The 15,768-nt window shown below is 39.2% G+C and overlaps 2 protein-coding genes across 5 annotated transcripts in view; one reads left to right on the forward strand and one right to left on the reverse strand.

The window, feature by feature from the left end:
- The window catches only part of LOC106093586 (aldo-keto reductase family 1 member B1), a 134,659-nt gene extending 125,024 nt beyond the window's left edge, over positions 1 to 9,635 (reverse strand). The window contains exons 1-2 of the mRNA XM_059360689.1: positions 9,485 to 9,635; positions 8,826 to 9,417 (exon numbers count right to left, since the gene is read on the reverse strand). Coding sequence (XP_059216672.1) covers positions 8,826 to 8,839 — 14 coding nt within the window. The 5' untranslated portion in view covers positions 8,840 to 9,417; positions 9,485 to 9,635. The remainder of the gene's footprint in view (positions 1 to 8,825; positions 9,418 to 9,484) is intronic.
- LOC106090443 (peroxidasin) overlaps positions 1 to 15,768 on the forward strand; it is a 420,275-nt gene that overhangs the window by 62,264 nt on the left and 342,243 nt on the right. The gene's annotated exons all lie outside the window — the stretch shown is intronic.

Raw genomic sequence — 15,768 nt, forward strand, 5'->3', positions numbered from 1 at the left:
GTTCTTTTCCCGGCATCTCTTCTTAGGCAAAAAAGGATATAAGAAAAGATTTGCTCTGCTATTAAAACGATATCAAGATATGGTCCGGTTCGGACCACAATTAAATTATATGTTGGAGACCTGTGTAAAATTTCAGCCAATTCGTATAAGAATTGCCCCCATTGGGGCTCACGAAGTATAATAGAGAGAACGATTTATATGGGATCTGTATCGGGCTATAGACCGATTCAGACCATAATAAACACGTTTGTTGATGGTCATGAGAGGATCCGTCGTACAAAATTTCAGGCATATCGGATAATAATTGCGACCTCTAGGGGTCAAGAAGTCAAGATCCCAGATCGGTTTATATGGCAGCTATATCAGGTTATGAACCGATTTAAACCTTATTTGACATAGCTGTTGGATATCATAACTAAATACTTCGTTCAAAAATTTATTCAAATCAGATTAGAATTGTGCCCACTAGAGGCTCAAGAAGTCAAGACCCAAGATCGGTTTATATGGCAGCTATATCAGGTTATGGACCGATTTAAACCATACTTGGCACAGTTGTTAGGTATCATAACAAAACACGTCGTGCAAAATTTCATTCTGATCAGATAAGAATTGCGCACTCTAGAGGCTCACGAAGTCAAGACCCAAGATCGGTTTATATGGCAGCTATATCAGGTTATGGACCGATTTGAACCATACTTGGCGCAGTTGTTGGATATCATAACAAAAAACGTCGTGCAAAAATTTCATTCCAATCGGATAAGAATTGCGCACTCTAGAGGCTCAAGAAGTCAAGACCCAAGATCGGTTTATATGGCAGTTATATCAGGTTATGGACCGATTTGAACCATACTTGGCACAGTTGTTGGATATTATAACAAAACACGTCGAGCAAAATTTCATTTTAATCGGATTAGAATTGCGCACTCTAGAGGCTCAAGAAGTCAAGACCCAAGATCGGTTTATATGGCAGCTATATCAGGTTATGGACCGATTTAAACCAAACTTGGTACAGTTGTTGGATATCATAACAAAACACGTCGTGCGAAATTCCATTCTAATCGGATAAGAATTGCGCCCTCTAGAGGCTCAAGAAGTCAAGACCCAAGATCGGTTTATATGGCAGCTATATCGAAACATGGACCGATATGGCTCATTTACAATACCAACCGATCTACACTAATAAGAAGTATTTGTGCAAAATTTCAAGCGGCTAGCTTTACTCCTTCGGAAGTTAGCGTGCTTTCGACGGACAGACGGACGGACGGACAGACGGACGGACAGACGGACGGACGGACGGACGGACAGACGGACGGACATGGCTAGATCGACATAAAATGTCGCGACGATCAAGAATATATATACTTTATGGGATCTCAGACGAATATTTCGAGTAGTTACAAACAGAATGACGAAATTAGTATACCCCCCATCTTATGGTGGAGGGTATAAAAACAGAACAGTTGTACTCATTAAAAAAAAAATAACAGGAACATAAACATAAAGCACAATTTCCTGAGCCAAACGTACATTTCTACGACAGTGAATTTAGTAACGTAAACCATAGTAGTAACAACACCTCACCAGACCTACGTTTTGATCTTGAGCGTTTTGAACAAAGCGATATCATTAGCGCTGTAGAATCGATTAAATCTAATGCCATTGGTTCTGAATGTACTGACCCAAGATTTTTTAGGATAATTGTACCCTTTATTCTTCCATATATGTGCCATCTTTTTAACAATATTATTTTAAGGAGTTGCTATCCACAGTCTTGGAAACGGGCAAGGATAGTCCCAATACCAAAGAATAACCAGGAATTTAGGCCAATAGCAATACTTCCATTCGTCTCTAAGATATTTGAGACTCTAGTCAACCGGAAAATATCTGAATATATTGCGAATAATTCGCTGCTAACAGATTTTCAATCTGGTTTCCGGCCAAAGCACAGTTGCACTACTGCACTTTTGAAAGTAGCTGATATATATTATAACTATTTTTTAATATATTTTATTAGTAACTTTGATTAAATTGTTAAATTTTCTTAAAATTTTTTTTTTCTTTTTTTATTTTGTTTTAACCTTTTTTTTTACTTAAATATTGTATCAGTAACTTTGCTTAAATTGTTAAATATTTTGTACCAATTATTGTTCTATTTAAATGAAAACTTGTTGAACTCATTGTATTTATCAATTAACTAACCCATGCTTTATATAAGACATTGTCTTTTGTATGGGTTTTATCATAATAAAATACACATAAAAAATTAGAATTTGATATCCAAGTATAGGACCAAGTGTTTGGGGGGCCGCCTTTCCCCAAAAACATCCCCCAAAGGGGACAAATTTACGACCATAGCCATATGGGGCTCAAATGAAAGAATCTGATATCAATATTTGGGAAAAGTGTCTATGGGGCCACCCCACCTCCACAACACCACCCAAATAGTAAGTATTTGCTGACTTTTGCAATATAAGGCTCAAATAAGAGGGTTTTTAGAGTGGACTACGAACCCGATATAAATTTTCAAGGCCAACTCACTGAGTGGCCGCCCATCCCCCAAAACACCCCCCAAGCCGGTCATGTTTGTCGACTATGGAAATATGGGGCTGAAATTAAAAGTATTTGGGCGTAGACCACGTATCTGATATCAACATTAGGGACCAACTGTCTAGGGGACGTCCCACCACCATAACAACCCCCAAATAGGACGTATTAGCTCACCAAGACAATTTGGGTCGCAAAGAGAGTGGAACTAAATATTTATAGTTTTTAGGGGCAGTACCCCAAACCGGACATATTTGCTGACTTGCAATAAGGAGTTTATATGAAATTAGAAGACGAATTTGATATCCAATTTTGAGTTCAATGGCAATATAGGGTTTAAATAAATGATATATAGATATATGAAAATAGAGCATAGAATATTTTCCGGGCTTAGTGTTTGAACGACCACCCCAATCCCCAAAACACCCCTAAATCGGCCATATTTACCGACCATGTCAATGTGGAGCTTAAATTAAAGGTATTGGCGGGTAGAGCAAGAATTGATACCCACTTTCGGGCCTCTTTCCACTTTTGGGCCTCTTTCCACTTTCGGACCAATTTTTTAGTGACCATCGCAAAATGGGGCTCAAATAAAGTTATTTGGGAGTAGAATACGAATTTGATATCCAAATTTAGGACCATGTATTTGGGGCATCACCCCTTCCCCAAAAACACCCCGCAAAGGGTAAAAATTTTTCGACCAATGCCAATATGTGATATTTAAGATTAGAAAACTAATTTGACAACCTATTTTTGGCCATGTGATTGGAGGACGCCTCATCGTGTAAACTTCCCTAAACCAATGGCAATATGGGGTTTAAGTAAATGGTTTTTGAAAAAAGAGCACGATGGTGATATTTTTCAGGGCCAAGTGCCTGGGGGACCACCTCACCCCCGAAAACACTCCTAAATCGGATATCATGAGAGTAGCGGCCTGAAATGAAGTATTTTGAGAATGGAGTACATCTTACATCCAAACTTAAATTCGTAGACCAATAAAGATCATATGGGATTCGGACAAAGGCACTTATATTGTTAAACAATTAGTCAAGCGATATACTATTTTCGTAGCATGGTATTTCACTAAAAGCCCTTTAATTGTCGAAAATAAATATTCCAAGGAAACTTTGGTTCCATATAAAGTAAAAGAAGGCGGAGCGGAGCGGGCCCGGGTCAGCTAGTTCTTAATATTTTGTGACCATCTAACGAAGAAAAGTTGTAATGACTTGGACATGAAATCACCGTAATTATTACCGGATTCGCTAAAATTTTAAACTTTGAGCTGTTTTACGTCTCCCGGCATCTGACCAAAATATCGCTCAGATCGGACTACATTTAGATATAGCTGCCATATAGACCGATTTCCCGATTAAGGGTCTTCAGCACATAAAATCCAAAATTATTACCCAATTTCGCGAAAATTTCAAATGGTGAGGTTGTTCTAAGCCTCCATATGGCAACTATAGCTATACTTAGCTATAGTTGCCCACCACCATAGGATGCTGGTATACTTATCAAGTAATTCCGTTTATAATACCGCAAAATATTCGTCTAAGACCCTATAATGTATGTATATTCGTGATCGTCTCGACTTTCTGAGTCGATCAAGCAATGCCCGTCCGTCCGTTTGTCGAAATCACGATAGAGGTTGAACGCGTAAAGCTAGCCGCTTGAAATTTCGAACGGATACTAAATATCGATGTAAGTCGTTGGGAATTGCAAATGGGAAATATCGCTTCGGATTTAGATGTAGCTCACATATAAATCGATCTCCCGATTTAACTTCTTGAGCCCAGGGAAGCCGCAATTTTTGTCCGATTTGGCTGAAATTTTGCATGCTGTGCTCTGTTGGGACTTCCAACAACTACACAAAGTACGGTTCAAATAGGTCAAGAGCCTGATAGAGCTCCCATATCAACCGATCTCCCGATTTGACTTTTTGAGCCACTGGAAGGCTCAATTTTTGTCTGATTTGGTTTTTTTTTTGCACGTGGTGTTCCTTTATGACTTCCAACAACTGTGTTTAATCTTATATAGCTTCCATATAATCCGATCGGTTAATTTGACTCCTTGAGCCCCTGGAAGCCGCCATGATACACATGAACGCAATGGTATGTGATTTTGGAGAAGTCATTGTGAAAAATGTCAGCCAAGTGTGATAAGAATTGCCCTTTTTAAGGACTTCAGGGGCTATCGTGATTTCCACAGACGTGCAAAGGGATCGAACGTTAAGACGATCAAAAATATAAACATAACTAGCTGAACCGGGTTCGCTCCTCAGCGCCTTCTTTAACTTTATTCGAGCCCTATATTACAATGATCGACATATAGCCATGTCCGTCCGTCTGTCCGTCCGTTTGTCCATCTGTCAGTCGAAAGCACGCTAACTTCCGAAGGAATAAAGCTAGCCGCTTGAAATTTTGGACAAATACTTCTTATTTGTGTAGGTCGGGTGGTATTGTAAATGGGCCATATCGGTCCATGTTTTGATATAGCTGCCATACAAACCGATCTTGGGTCTTGACTTGTTGAGTCTCTAGAGGGCGCAATTCTGGTCCGATTTGACTGAAATTTTGCACGTGGTGTTTTGTTTTGATATCCAACAACTGTGCCAAGTATGGTTCAAATCGGTTCTTAACCTGATATAGCTGTCATATAAACAGATCTGGGGACTTGACATCTTGAGCTTCTAGAGGGCGCAATTCCTATCCGATTTGGCTGAAATTTTGCAAAACGTTTTTTATTGTTACTTTCAACAAATATGTCAAATAAGGTTCAAATCGGTTCATAACCTGATATAGCTGCCATATAAATCAATCTGGGATCTTGACTTCTTGAGCCTCTAGAGGTCTAATTATTATATTTTTTTTGCCTAAAAAGAGATGCCGGGAAAAGAACTCGACAAATGCGATCCGTGGTGGAGGGTATATAAGATTCGGCCCGGCCGAACTTAGCACGCTTTTACTTGTTCACTCCTAAAAACCTTTCATTTGAGCCCCTTATTGATATTTTCGGGAAATCTGTTCAGTTAAGAAGAAAAAGACTTGGCCCCAAAACTGTACTCCTTTTCAACTCTAAAATACCTTTCGTTTGAGTTCCATGTTGTCATGATGGGTCAAATAACGTATTTCAGGTGCTTTAAGATACCTTAACAAATTTAAATATCCAAAGCACGCTAACTAGACGCTTGAAAATTTGCACAAAGTACATATCTTATTGATATAGGACGTTGGGAATATAATTGGGCCAAATGAGGTGTTCTGTTATGACTTCCAACAACTGTGCTTGGTATGGTTCAAATCGGTGCATAACCTGAAATAGCTGCCATATAGATCGTTCTCGGCTTCTCCAATGACTTTCAACATACATTTTCAATATTTCCTTAGTCGGTTGATAGCCTAATACAGCTCCCATATAAACCGATCTCCCGATTATGCTTCTTGAGCCCCTGCAAGGCCCAATTCTTGTCCGAACGGACTGAAATATTACCCAATGACTTCTACCATGGTCTTCAACATTCAATTTACTTATGGTCCGAATCGGAGATTAATTGTGAGCTTAACACAGCCTAGTGTGCCAGATTTCAGCGAAATCGAATAATACACATGCTTTATGGTCCCATGAACTTAAATCGGGAGATATGTATATATGACAGATATATCGAAATCTGGGCCGATCTAAGCCGCATTGAACATCAATATCGTTTAATAGATTCATCTTTTATGGGCTTAAAACCTCAAATCGAGGGACTGGTATATGTGGCAGCTATATCGAAATCTGAGTCGTATTGAACTGAGATATCGAGAGGCCTAACACAACGCACTGTCCGAAATTTCATCGAAATCTGATAATAAATATGATTTAATGGCAAATCGCTCTATGTGGGGGCTATATCAAGATATAGTCCGATTTAGCCTATCATCGAATTGCCTACCTATGTACAAAAAAGAATCTGTGCAAAGTTTCAGCTCAATATTTTATTTTTTAAAGATTCTAGCGTGATTTCAACAGACAGACGGACAATTTAGATCGACTTAGATTTTTACGACGATCAAGAATATATATATTTAATAGGGTCGGAAAGTTATATTTCAATTTGTTGCAAACGGAATGACAAAGTGAATATACCCCCCTTACACGGTGGTGGGTATAAAAACAGATGATTGAATGAGTAGAGCCACTCCTTTGCATGACAACACATTTGGATATCAGATATGTATTCTACTCCCAAATACCTTCGTTTTAGCTCCACATTGCGAAGGTCAGTAAATAATTGATGGTTGTGGGTGATTTGGGAAAGGGGTCAAATTGGTCCCGAAAATGGGTGCCAATTTCGAGGTCTACTCCCCAATACCTTTCATTTGAGCCCCACATTGACATGGTCGGTAAATATGTCCGATTTAGGGAGCGGGGTGGTCCGCCAAATACTAAGCCCTGACACTAAGTCAGCATCGTGCTCTACTTTAAAATATCATTTATTTGAACCCCATATTGCCATTGATCTCAAAATTGGATATCATATTCGTTTCTGATCTCAAATACCTTTCATTTAAACCCCTTATTGCAAAAGTCTGCAAATATGTCCAGTTTGGGGTATGGACCCTAAAAACTATTAATATCAAGCTCCACTCTCTTTAAGATCCAAATTGTCATAGTGAGCAATTGCGTCCTATTTGGGGGTTGTTATGGGGACGTCCCTTAGACAGTTGATCCTGAATGTTGAAATCACATTTATGATCTTATGAACTATTTTTTTTCATTTGAGTTCATGTTCATTCAATTCATTTTTATATATAAAGTGATTAAACTATTGAAATGCATTTTTCCTTTTTTGAAATGGCTACCTGTGTGACTTTTCTACTTCACTTTAAGTTCGAAGATGGGCTATATCGGACCTTATCTTGATATAGCCCCCATATAGAATGATCGTCCGATTTAGGGTCTTAGGCCCTGAAAGCCACATTTATTATCCGATTTTGCTGAAATTAAAGACAATGAGTTGTGTTAGGCCCTTCGACATCCTTCGTCAATTTGCCCCAGATCGGTCCAGATTTGGATATAGCTGCCATATAGACCGATCTCTCGATTTATGGTTTTGGGGCCATAAAAGGCGCATTTATTGTCCGATGTCGCCGAAATTTGAGACTGTGAGTTGTGTTAGGCTCTTGGATGTCCTTCTTCAATTTGGACCAGATCGGTCCAGATTTGAATATAGACCGATCTCTCGATTTAAGGTTTTGGGACTTCAAAAGGAGCATTTATTGTCCGATTTCGCCGAAATTTGGGACAGTGCGTTGTGTTAGGCTCTTCGACATTTTTCTGCAACTTGGCCTAAATCGGGCCAGGTATGTAATTTTCAACGGATTTTGATGAAATGAATATGTAAAGCAATAAATACCCGAGGTGGTGGGTATCCAAAGTTCGGCCCGGCCGAACTTAACGCCTTTTTACTTGTTTTTTTTTTTTTTAAATTTTATCAATTTTGTTACTTCTCTTTGGAGTACTGTGACAAGGAATATATACTCGTAGTTGGTTACTGCTTTGGAGTGAATTGAATTTTGACTTTAGGACATGTACCTTCAGAATCTGCAGCAAATTTTACATATCACATTTAGTTTTCGAGATCCTGAGGTGTAAAAATAGCCAATATATTGTAACGAACCACCACCTTGGGCCCTAATTCCTCTAGGAGTCGCTACCTCCTCGCCGCCGGCCGTGCTCAGTCCTGGGGCGGTTCTTTCCCGTTGGAACTAGGCTTGGTTTCGCTGCCATAAAAGTAAAAATAAGGTAGCTTAAAAGAATAGTAAGTGAAAAGACGAATAGCAAAGGTATTAAATAAAAGAAAAATTAAGGACAGAAGAAATTAGAGTGAAGCTAATCTCAGGAACAGTCTAAGATGTAATTTGACTGCCATTCTCTACCCACCCAACCATGCTGACGAATTCTTCAGCCCATTTTATTTCCCACTACTGTATGTCCTTTACCTTTCGTGAATTATAAAAAAAAATGTTTAAAACATCGTTATAATATATTCAAAAATTAATAGAAATCGATTTGTGGCAATGAAAGGTATAAAACTTAGTCCAATAAAAAGTGATTGTATTAAAGGTAATCTAAGTTTATAAATAAGTTAAAAGTGAATGATATTGAAAGAAAGAACTATAGTTTACGTAAAAATAAAAACTAAACCTAGCATTTAGTAAAGATAAGTGTCGTGAATTTGTGTTATTATAAAAATGTGGCATGAGCATAACAAATTAAATAATATTATGAAAACTCACCAGCTAATATCCATGATGTCCTTAGGCCTTCAGACGTGGGATTTGAAATTGCTATAGTTCTGGGTGGTTATAAAAGTTAAGGCTTCAAATTTGCTTTGCTCGTGCACCAAGGTAACATATAAATTTAATAATTGTCTTGTATGTAATAATGGGGGAAATAATCTAAATGTATATACTATAAATAATTCTTGTTTTATCTCCAATTGAAAAAAAAAATGAGAATCCCCAGAATTCTTTAATTGACACAATTCGGTAATAGGGAAATGCTCTGTCCATTGGGCTCCAATAAAACTATGGACGGGAAGACTCTAGCATTTGGTGTATTGATTTGACAAGTCAGGGTTTTAGGTCAATTTTGGGTTCTTTGAGCTCTAATCAAACCATCGATTAGAAGACTCCGGTCTTGATATTAGTAGAATCAAAAATCTCAATATCCGCCTTTAAAAGGCATCAATTGGTCTTTAGGACCGATTATATAATAATTAGGGTATTGATGTCTAAGGAAACTTGGGACCAATACAGATAATTTGAGATTGGAGTTTTCCTCTTCTTTTGTTCGTGGACAGCGCCGATTCACAGAGGAATCGGCGATCTGCGATAAAATAACGGGGATGCAATTGAGAGGAAAGATCTTCAATATTTAAAGATTAAATTCTTACCCAAACAACAGGAAAATAAAAATTAGTTGAAAAATTTATTTCGTCGTCCGAAATTTTAAAATAAGTTGATGTGGTATGTGATCCTTTTATATCCTTAAAAATTATTCAATTAAATCTTCAAATATTTTTTTTTCTCTTCGTAAAAAATATTTTTTTTTGACACGTCTAACACCAATCGTCTTTCAAATTGAAATAAAAATGAAAAATTTCTGTATAGACATATAGACAGCTTTTAATTTTCAAAGCACCTTATGTTTTAAGAAATGAAACAAAAATTTAATAAAATTTTTATTATTTCCCAACAAGTGTGTAAAATACTAGGAACTGTAAATAAAAGAGGTCACAATATTTTATATCAATTCATTTTCATAACTTCAAAACCATTTATCTCAAAATCAATACACCGACGATATTTATTTTATTTCTTTGCTCTAAACCATTTAAACTTTAACATAAAGATGAGTTCAGTTTGTTTTTTAAATCGTTTTTCCATTATACTGCATTTGGTTGAAAATTAAAGAAAAAAAAAAAAAAAAAAAACGACGCACGAAAACAATATTTTGTTCAAAAGTATTTGCTTCTGATGCCAAAAGCAGCTCCGACAATTCAAGAACACATGCACAACATGAAAATTCAAATGCCACAAAAATATTTCTATATGCCATTTTACGTTTTAGTCTTGCAGTGTCTAAAACAAGAAATTCTTTTGTTATGGCAAAGTCAACAATAAAAAAAAACAAGTAAAAGCGTGCTAAGTTCGGCCGGGCCGAATCTTATATACCCTCCACCATGGATCGCATTTGTCGAGTCCTTTTTCCGGCATCTCTTCTTAGGCAAAAAAGGATATAAGAAAAGAGTTGCTCTGCTATTAAAACGATATCAAGATATGGTCCGGTTCGGACCACAATTAAATTATATGTTGGAGACCTGTGTAAAATTTCAGCCAATTCGTATAAGAATTGCGCCGATAGGGGCACACGAAGTAAAATAGAGAGAACGATTTATATGGGATCTGTATCGGGCTATAGACCGATTCAGACCATAATAAACACGTTTGTTGATGGTCATGAGAGAATCCGTCGTACAAAATTTCAGGCATATCGGATAATAATTGCGACCTCTAGGGGTCAAGAAGTCAAGATCCCAGATCGGTTTATATGGCAGCTATATCAGGTTATGAACCGATTTGAACCTTATTTGACACAGTTGTTGAAAGTAAAAATAAAATACGTCATGCAAAATTTCAGCCAAATCGGATAGGAATTGCGCCCTCTAGAAGCTCCAGAAGTCAAATCCCCAGATCTGTTTATATGACAGCTATATCAGGTTATGGACCGATTTCAACCATACTTGGTACATTTGTTGGATATCATAACCAAATACTTTGTGCAAAAATTCATTTAAATTGGATAAGAACTGTGCCCTCTAGAGGCTCAAGAAGTCAAGACCCAAGATCGGTTTATATGGCAGCTATATCAGGTTATGGACCGATTTAAACCATACTTGGCACACTTGTTGGGTATCATAACAAAACACGTCGTGCGAAATTTCATTCTGATCGGGTAAGAATTGCGCACTCTAGAGGCTCAAGAAGTCAAGACCCAAGATCGGTTTATATGGCAGCTATATCAGGTTATGAACCGATTTGAACCATACTTGGCACAGTTGTTGGGTATCATAACAAAACACGTCGTGCAAAATTTCATTCCAATCGGATAAGAATTGCGCACTCTAGAGGCTCAAGAAATCAAGACCCAAGATCGGTTTATATGGCAGCTATATCAAAACATGGACCGATATGGCCCATTTACAATACCAACCGACCTACACTAATAAGAAGTATTTGTGCAAAATTTCAAACGGCTAGCTTTACTCCTTCGGAAGTTAGCGTGCTTTCGACAGACAGACGGACGGACGGACGGACGGACGGACGGACGGACGGACAGACGGACGGACATGGCTAGATCGACATAAAATGTCGCGACGATCAAGAATATATATACTTTATGGGGTCTCAGACGAATATTTCGAGTAGTTACAAACAGAATGACGAAATTAGTATACCCCCCATCTTATGGTGGAGGGTATAACTAGTAAGGATAGGCAAATACCCTACACCACCTGGTGTACGTAGTACTTTTTATATGTAGAACTTATCTCGAAACCTAGTCAGACTTTAATTTGGATACCCATTGAAATATTAAATAGAATTTTGTAAGATTTTCCTACGATAGGACAACAATACTTAATTTAATACTGAGTGCCAATGATACTCGAGATGACAAGGCGAGTTATTGGCGCCTTCAAATAACCAATGGCCAACATCAGCATCTGTTCCCCGGTTAGGGCAGCTGGAGGCGAACGTCGGATCTTGGAGCAAGCGGCTCGCAACAACGAGGGATACATGTGCGAACCCACATGTAGCCCGCCCCCGGAAAACTAAAAGAATCACTATGAGAAACAAAGGAATAGTAACGTTGACGATCCACGTAAACGAAAAAAGGACCATGATTTGCGGATATGCACCTGGAATGTCCGCACTTTCTATAGAGAAGGTGCAGTATACGCGCTGGAGAAGTACAAGGCAGATATTCCCTTCTTACAGGAAGTGCGATGGACAGGTAATGGCGTCACAACAACACCAAACCGCGACAAACTATACTATAGCTGCCAGCATAAAAGCCTATTTCTTCAACATGAGCCATATTTGCGCCCATGCCCCGATGGAAGACATGGACGAGCACACCAAGGATATTTTCTACGAGCGCCTAGAGAGAGATTATGACCTATGAAATTAAAATCTTTCTGGGAGATGTTAGTGCCAAGATAGAGAAGAGCAAGCGGCTCGCGAAATAAAGCGATACATGTGCGATTCCACCAAAACCATGCGATTGGGGCGCTGGGCCAGTAACACGCCCTCCAAAATTATGAGAATCATGATTTGCGGATCTTCACCTGAAATGTCCGTACTCTCTACATATAGAACGTGCAGTATATGCGCTGGCGGATGTATTATCGGGAGAAAAGGAGAGAGGAGAAACGTCTATTCCGTAGTATGAGCAAATTGAGATGTACTGGAGTCAGAATGAAGTCCGGAAATTTGAATAAAGAATGAAGTCCGGAAACTTGAATAAAGAATTAAACATCAAACCGATGGCTTTGGTGCAGGCTCATCCTCCTGCAGAGACAAACAAGGAAATCGGTAACTGACACAGATAGCATGCTGAGGACATAGAAAGAACATTTTACCCAACTGCTAGTGACCGACGATGGCGGCGAAGAGGATATGGCAGATCGAATTCCTAATGATGGTATAGAATGTTTACCTCCTAGTCAGAATGAGGTTCAAGTAGCAGTGACCCGACTGAAGAACAAACCGGCAGCAGGAGCCAAAGGATTACCCGCTGAACTATTCAAGATCGAAGGTGACACGCTGACAAGGCGTATGCATCAGCTTATCTGCGCAATCTGGCTAGAAGAACGCATACCCGATGATTGAAACTTCAGCATACTATGTCCTGTACAGAGGAATAAGTCTCCTCCCCATCGCATACAAGATGCTCTCGAGCGTACTGTGTGAAAGATTAAAACCTAAAGTCAATGAGATAATTGGGCCCTATCAATGCGGCTTTGGACCTGCTAAATCCACCCTGGACCAGATATTCATACTGCGCCAAATCCTGGAAAAGACCCGAGAAGGACAAATCAACACCTACCATATCTTTGTTGACTACAAAGCCGCCTTCGATACTCCTTTACGTTCAAAGGTATTTCAAGCCATGTCTGAGTTTGGTATCCCTGCAAAATTAATAAGACACTGCAGGATGACACTTATAGGAATACGAAAGAATCTCTCCGAACCATTTAATACCAAACGAGGTTTCAGACAAGGAGACAGCCTATAGTGTGATCTCTTTAATATCCTGTTGGAGAAGATTATACGAGATGCAGATGTGAATAGATATGGCACAGTAATCACAAGAGAGCACATGCTACTGGCCTATGCCGACAATATCGATATCATAGGTCGGTCACCGGAAGTAGTAACTGCAGCCTTTGAAAGAATCGAAAGAGAGTCAGTGAAAATGGGTCTGGCAGTAAATGGAGATAAGACGAAATGGATGGTTTCAACTCCCAAAAAGCCTTGCACAACCGAGCAGATAAAGAAAATGGAGAAAATTGGGAACCACAACTTTGAGACAGTCAATAACTTTATCTACCCCGGGACCGCCGTAACCGAAACGAATGACACAAGTTTTGAGATAAAACGAAGAATAATACTGGCAAACAGATGCTACTTTGGACTAAGTAAGCAGTTTAGAACAAAGCCACCCCTCGACAGACGAAGATTACACTATGCAAGACACTGATACTACCCGTGTTGTTATATGGTTCTGAAGCATGGGTACTTGTGAACGCAGATCCTCATCTGCTTGGAGTATTTGAGAGAAAGATTCTTCGTAAGATATATGGACCAGTTTGCGATAATGGAGAATATAGGCGACGTATGAGCTGTACGAGCTATATGACGACGATAGCATAGTTACACGCATCAAAATACAACAGCTGCATTGGCTAGGTCATGTTTTCAGAAGGAATGAAGAAGCTCCAGCAAAGAAGTCTTTGGAAGGCAAACACGGTGGTACACGAAAAGCGGGAAGACCAAAAGCCCGATGGAAAGATCAAGTTGTGGGAGACACCTCGAAACTTGGTGTCAGAGATTTCAGAATGAGCGCAGAAGATCGAGGCGCTTGGAACGCTATTCTACGTTTGGGTAGTGGAACAAATATTCTGTCATAGCCAATTAAGGTAAAAGTAAAGTAAGTTATCCAATTTTCACCGTATTGTGACGAAAGGGGGTTAACATATAACATAACATACCCGAGGTAATGGGTATCCAAAGTTCGGCCCAGGCGAACTTAATGCCTTTTTATACCCTCCACCATAAGATGGGGGGTATACTAATTTCGTCATTCTGTTTGTAACTACTCGAAATATTCGTCTGAGACCCCATAAAGTATATATATTCTTGATCGTCGTGACATTTTATGTCGATCTAGCCATGTCCGTCCGTCTGTCCGTCCGTCCGTCCGTCCGTCCGTCCGTCCGTCCGTCCGTCCGTCCGTCCGTCCGTCCGTCCGTCCGTCCGTCCGTCTGTCTGTCGAAAGCACGCTAACTTCCGAAGGAGTAAAGCTAGCCGCTTGAAATTTTGCACAAATACTTCTTATTAGTGTAGGTCGGTTGGTATTGTAAATGGGCCATATCGGTCCATGTTTTGATATAGCTGCCATATAAACCGATCTTGGGTCTTGACTTCTTGAGCCTCTAGAGTGCGCAATTCTTATCCAATTGAAATGAAATTTTGCACGACGTGTTTTGTTATGATATCCAACAACTGCGCCAAGTATAGTTCAAATCGGTTCTTAACCTGATATAGCTGCCATATAAACCGATCTTGGGTCTTGACTTCTTGAGCCTCTAGCGTGCGCAATTCTTATCCGATCAGAATGAAATTTTGCACGACGTGTTTTGTTATTATATCCACCAATTGTGCCAAGTATAGTTCAAATCGGTCCATAACCTGATATAGCTGCCATATAAACCGATCTTGGGTCTTGACTTCTTGAGCCTCTAGAGTGCGCAATTCTTATCCGATTGGAATGAAATTTTGCAAGACGTGTTTTGTTATGATATCCAACAACTGCGCCAAGTATAGTTCAAATCGGTCCATAACCTGATATAGCTGCCATATAAACCGATCTTGGGTCTTGACTTCTTGAGCCTCTAGCGTGCGCAATTCTTATCCGATCAGAATGAAATTTTGCACGACGTGTTTTGTTGTGATACCCAACAACTGTGCCAAGTATGGTTCAAATCGGTTCATAACCTGATATAGCTGCCATATAAACCGATCTTGGGTCTTGACTTCTTGAGCCTCTAGAGGGCACAATTCTTATCCGATTTGAATGAGTTTTTGCACGAATTATTTCGTTATGATATCCAACAACTGTGCCAAGTATGGTTGAAATCGGTCCACAACCTGATATAGCTGTCATATAAACAGATCTGGGGATTTGACTTCTTGAGCTTTTAGAGGGCGCAATTCCTATCCGATTTGGCTGAAATTTTGCATGACGTATTTTATTTTTACTTTCAACAACTGTGTCAAATAAAGTACAAGTCGGTTCATAACCTGATATGGCTGCCATATAAACCGATCTGGGATCTTGACTTCTTGACCCCTAGAGGTCGCAATTATTATCCGATATGCCTGAAATTTTGTA

This window comes from Stomoxys calcitrans, chromosome 1 (genome assembly GCF_963082655.1).
Source record: "Stomoxys calcitrans chromosome 1, idStoCalc2.1, whole genome shotgun sequence".
NCBI lineage: Eukaryota > Metazoa > Arthropoda > Insecta > Diptera > Muscidae > Stomoxys > Stomoxys calcitrans.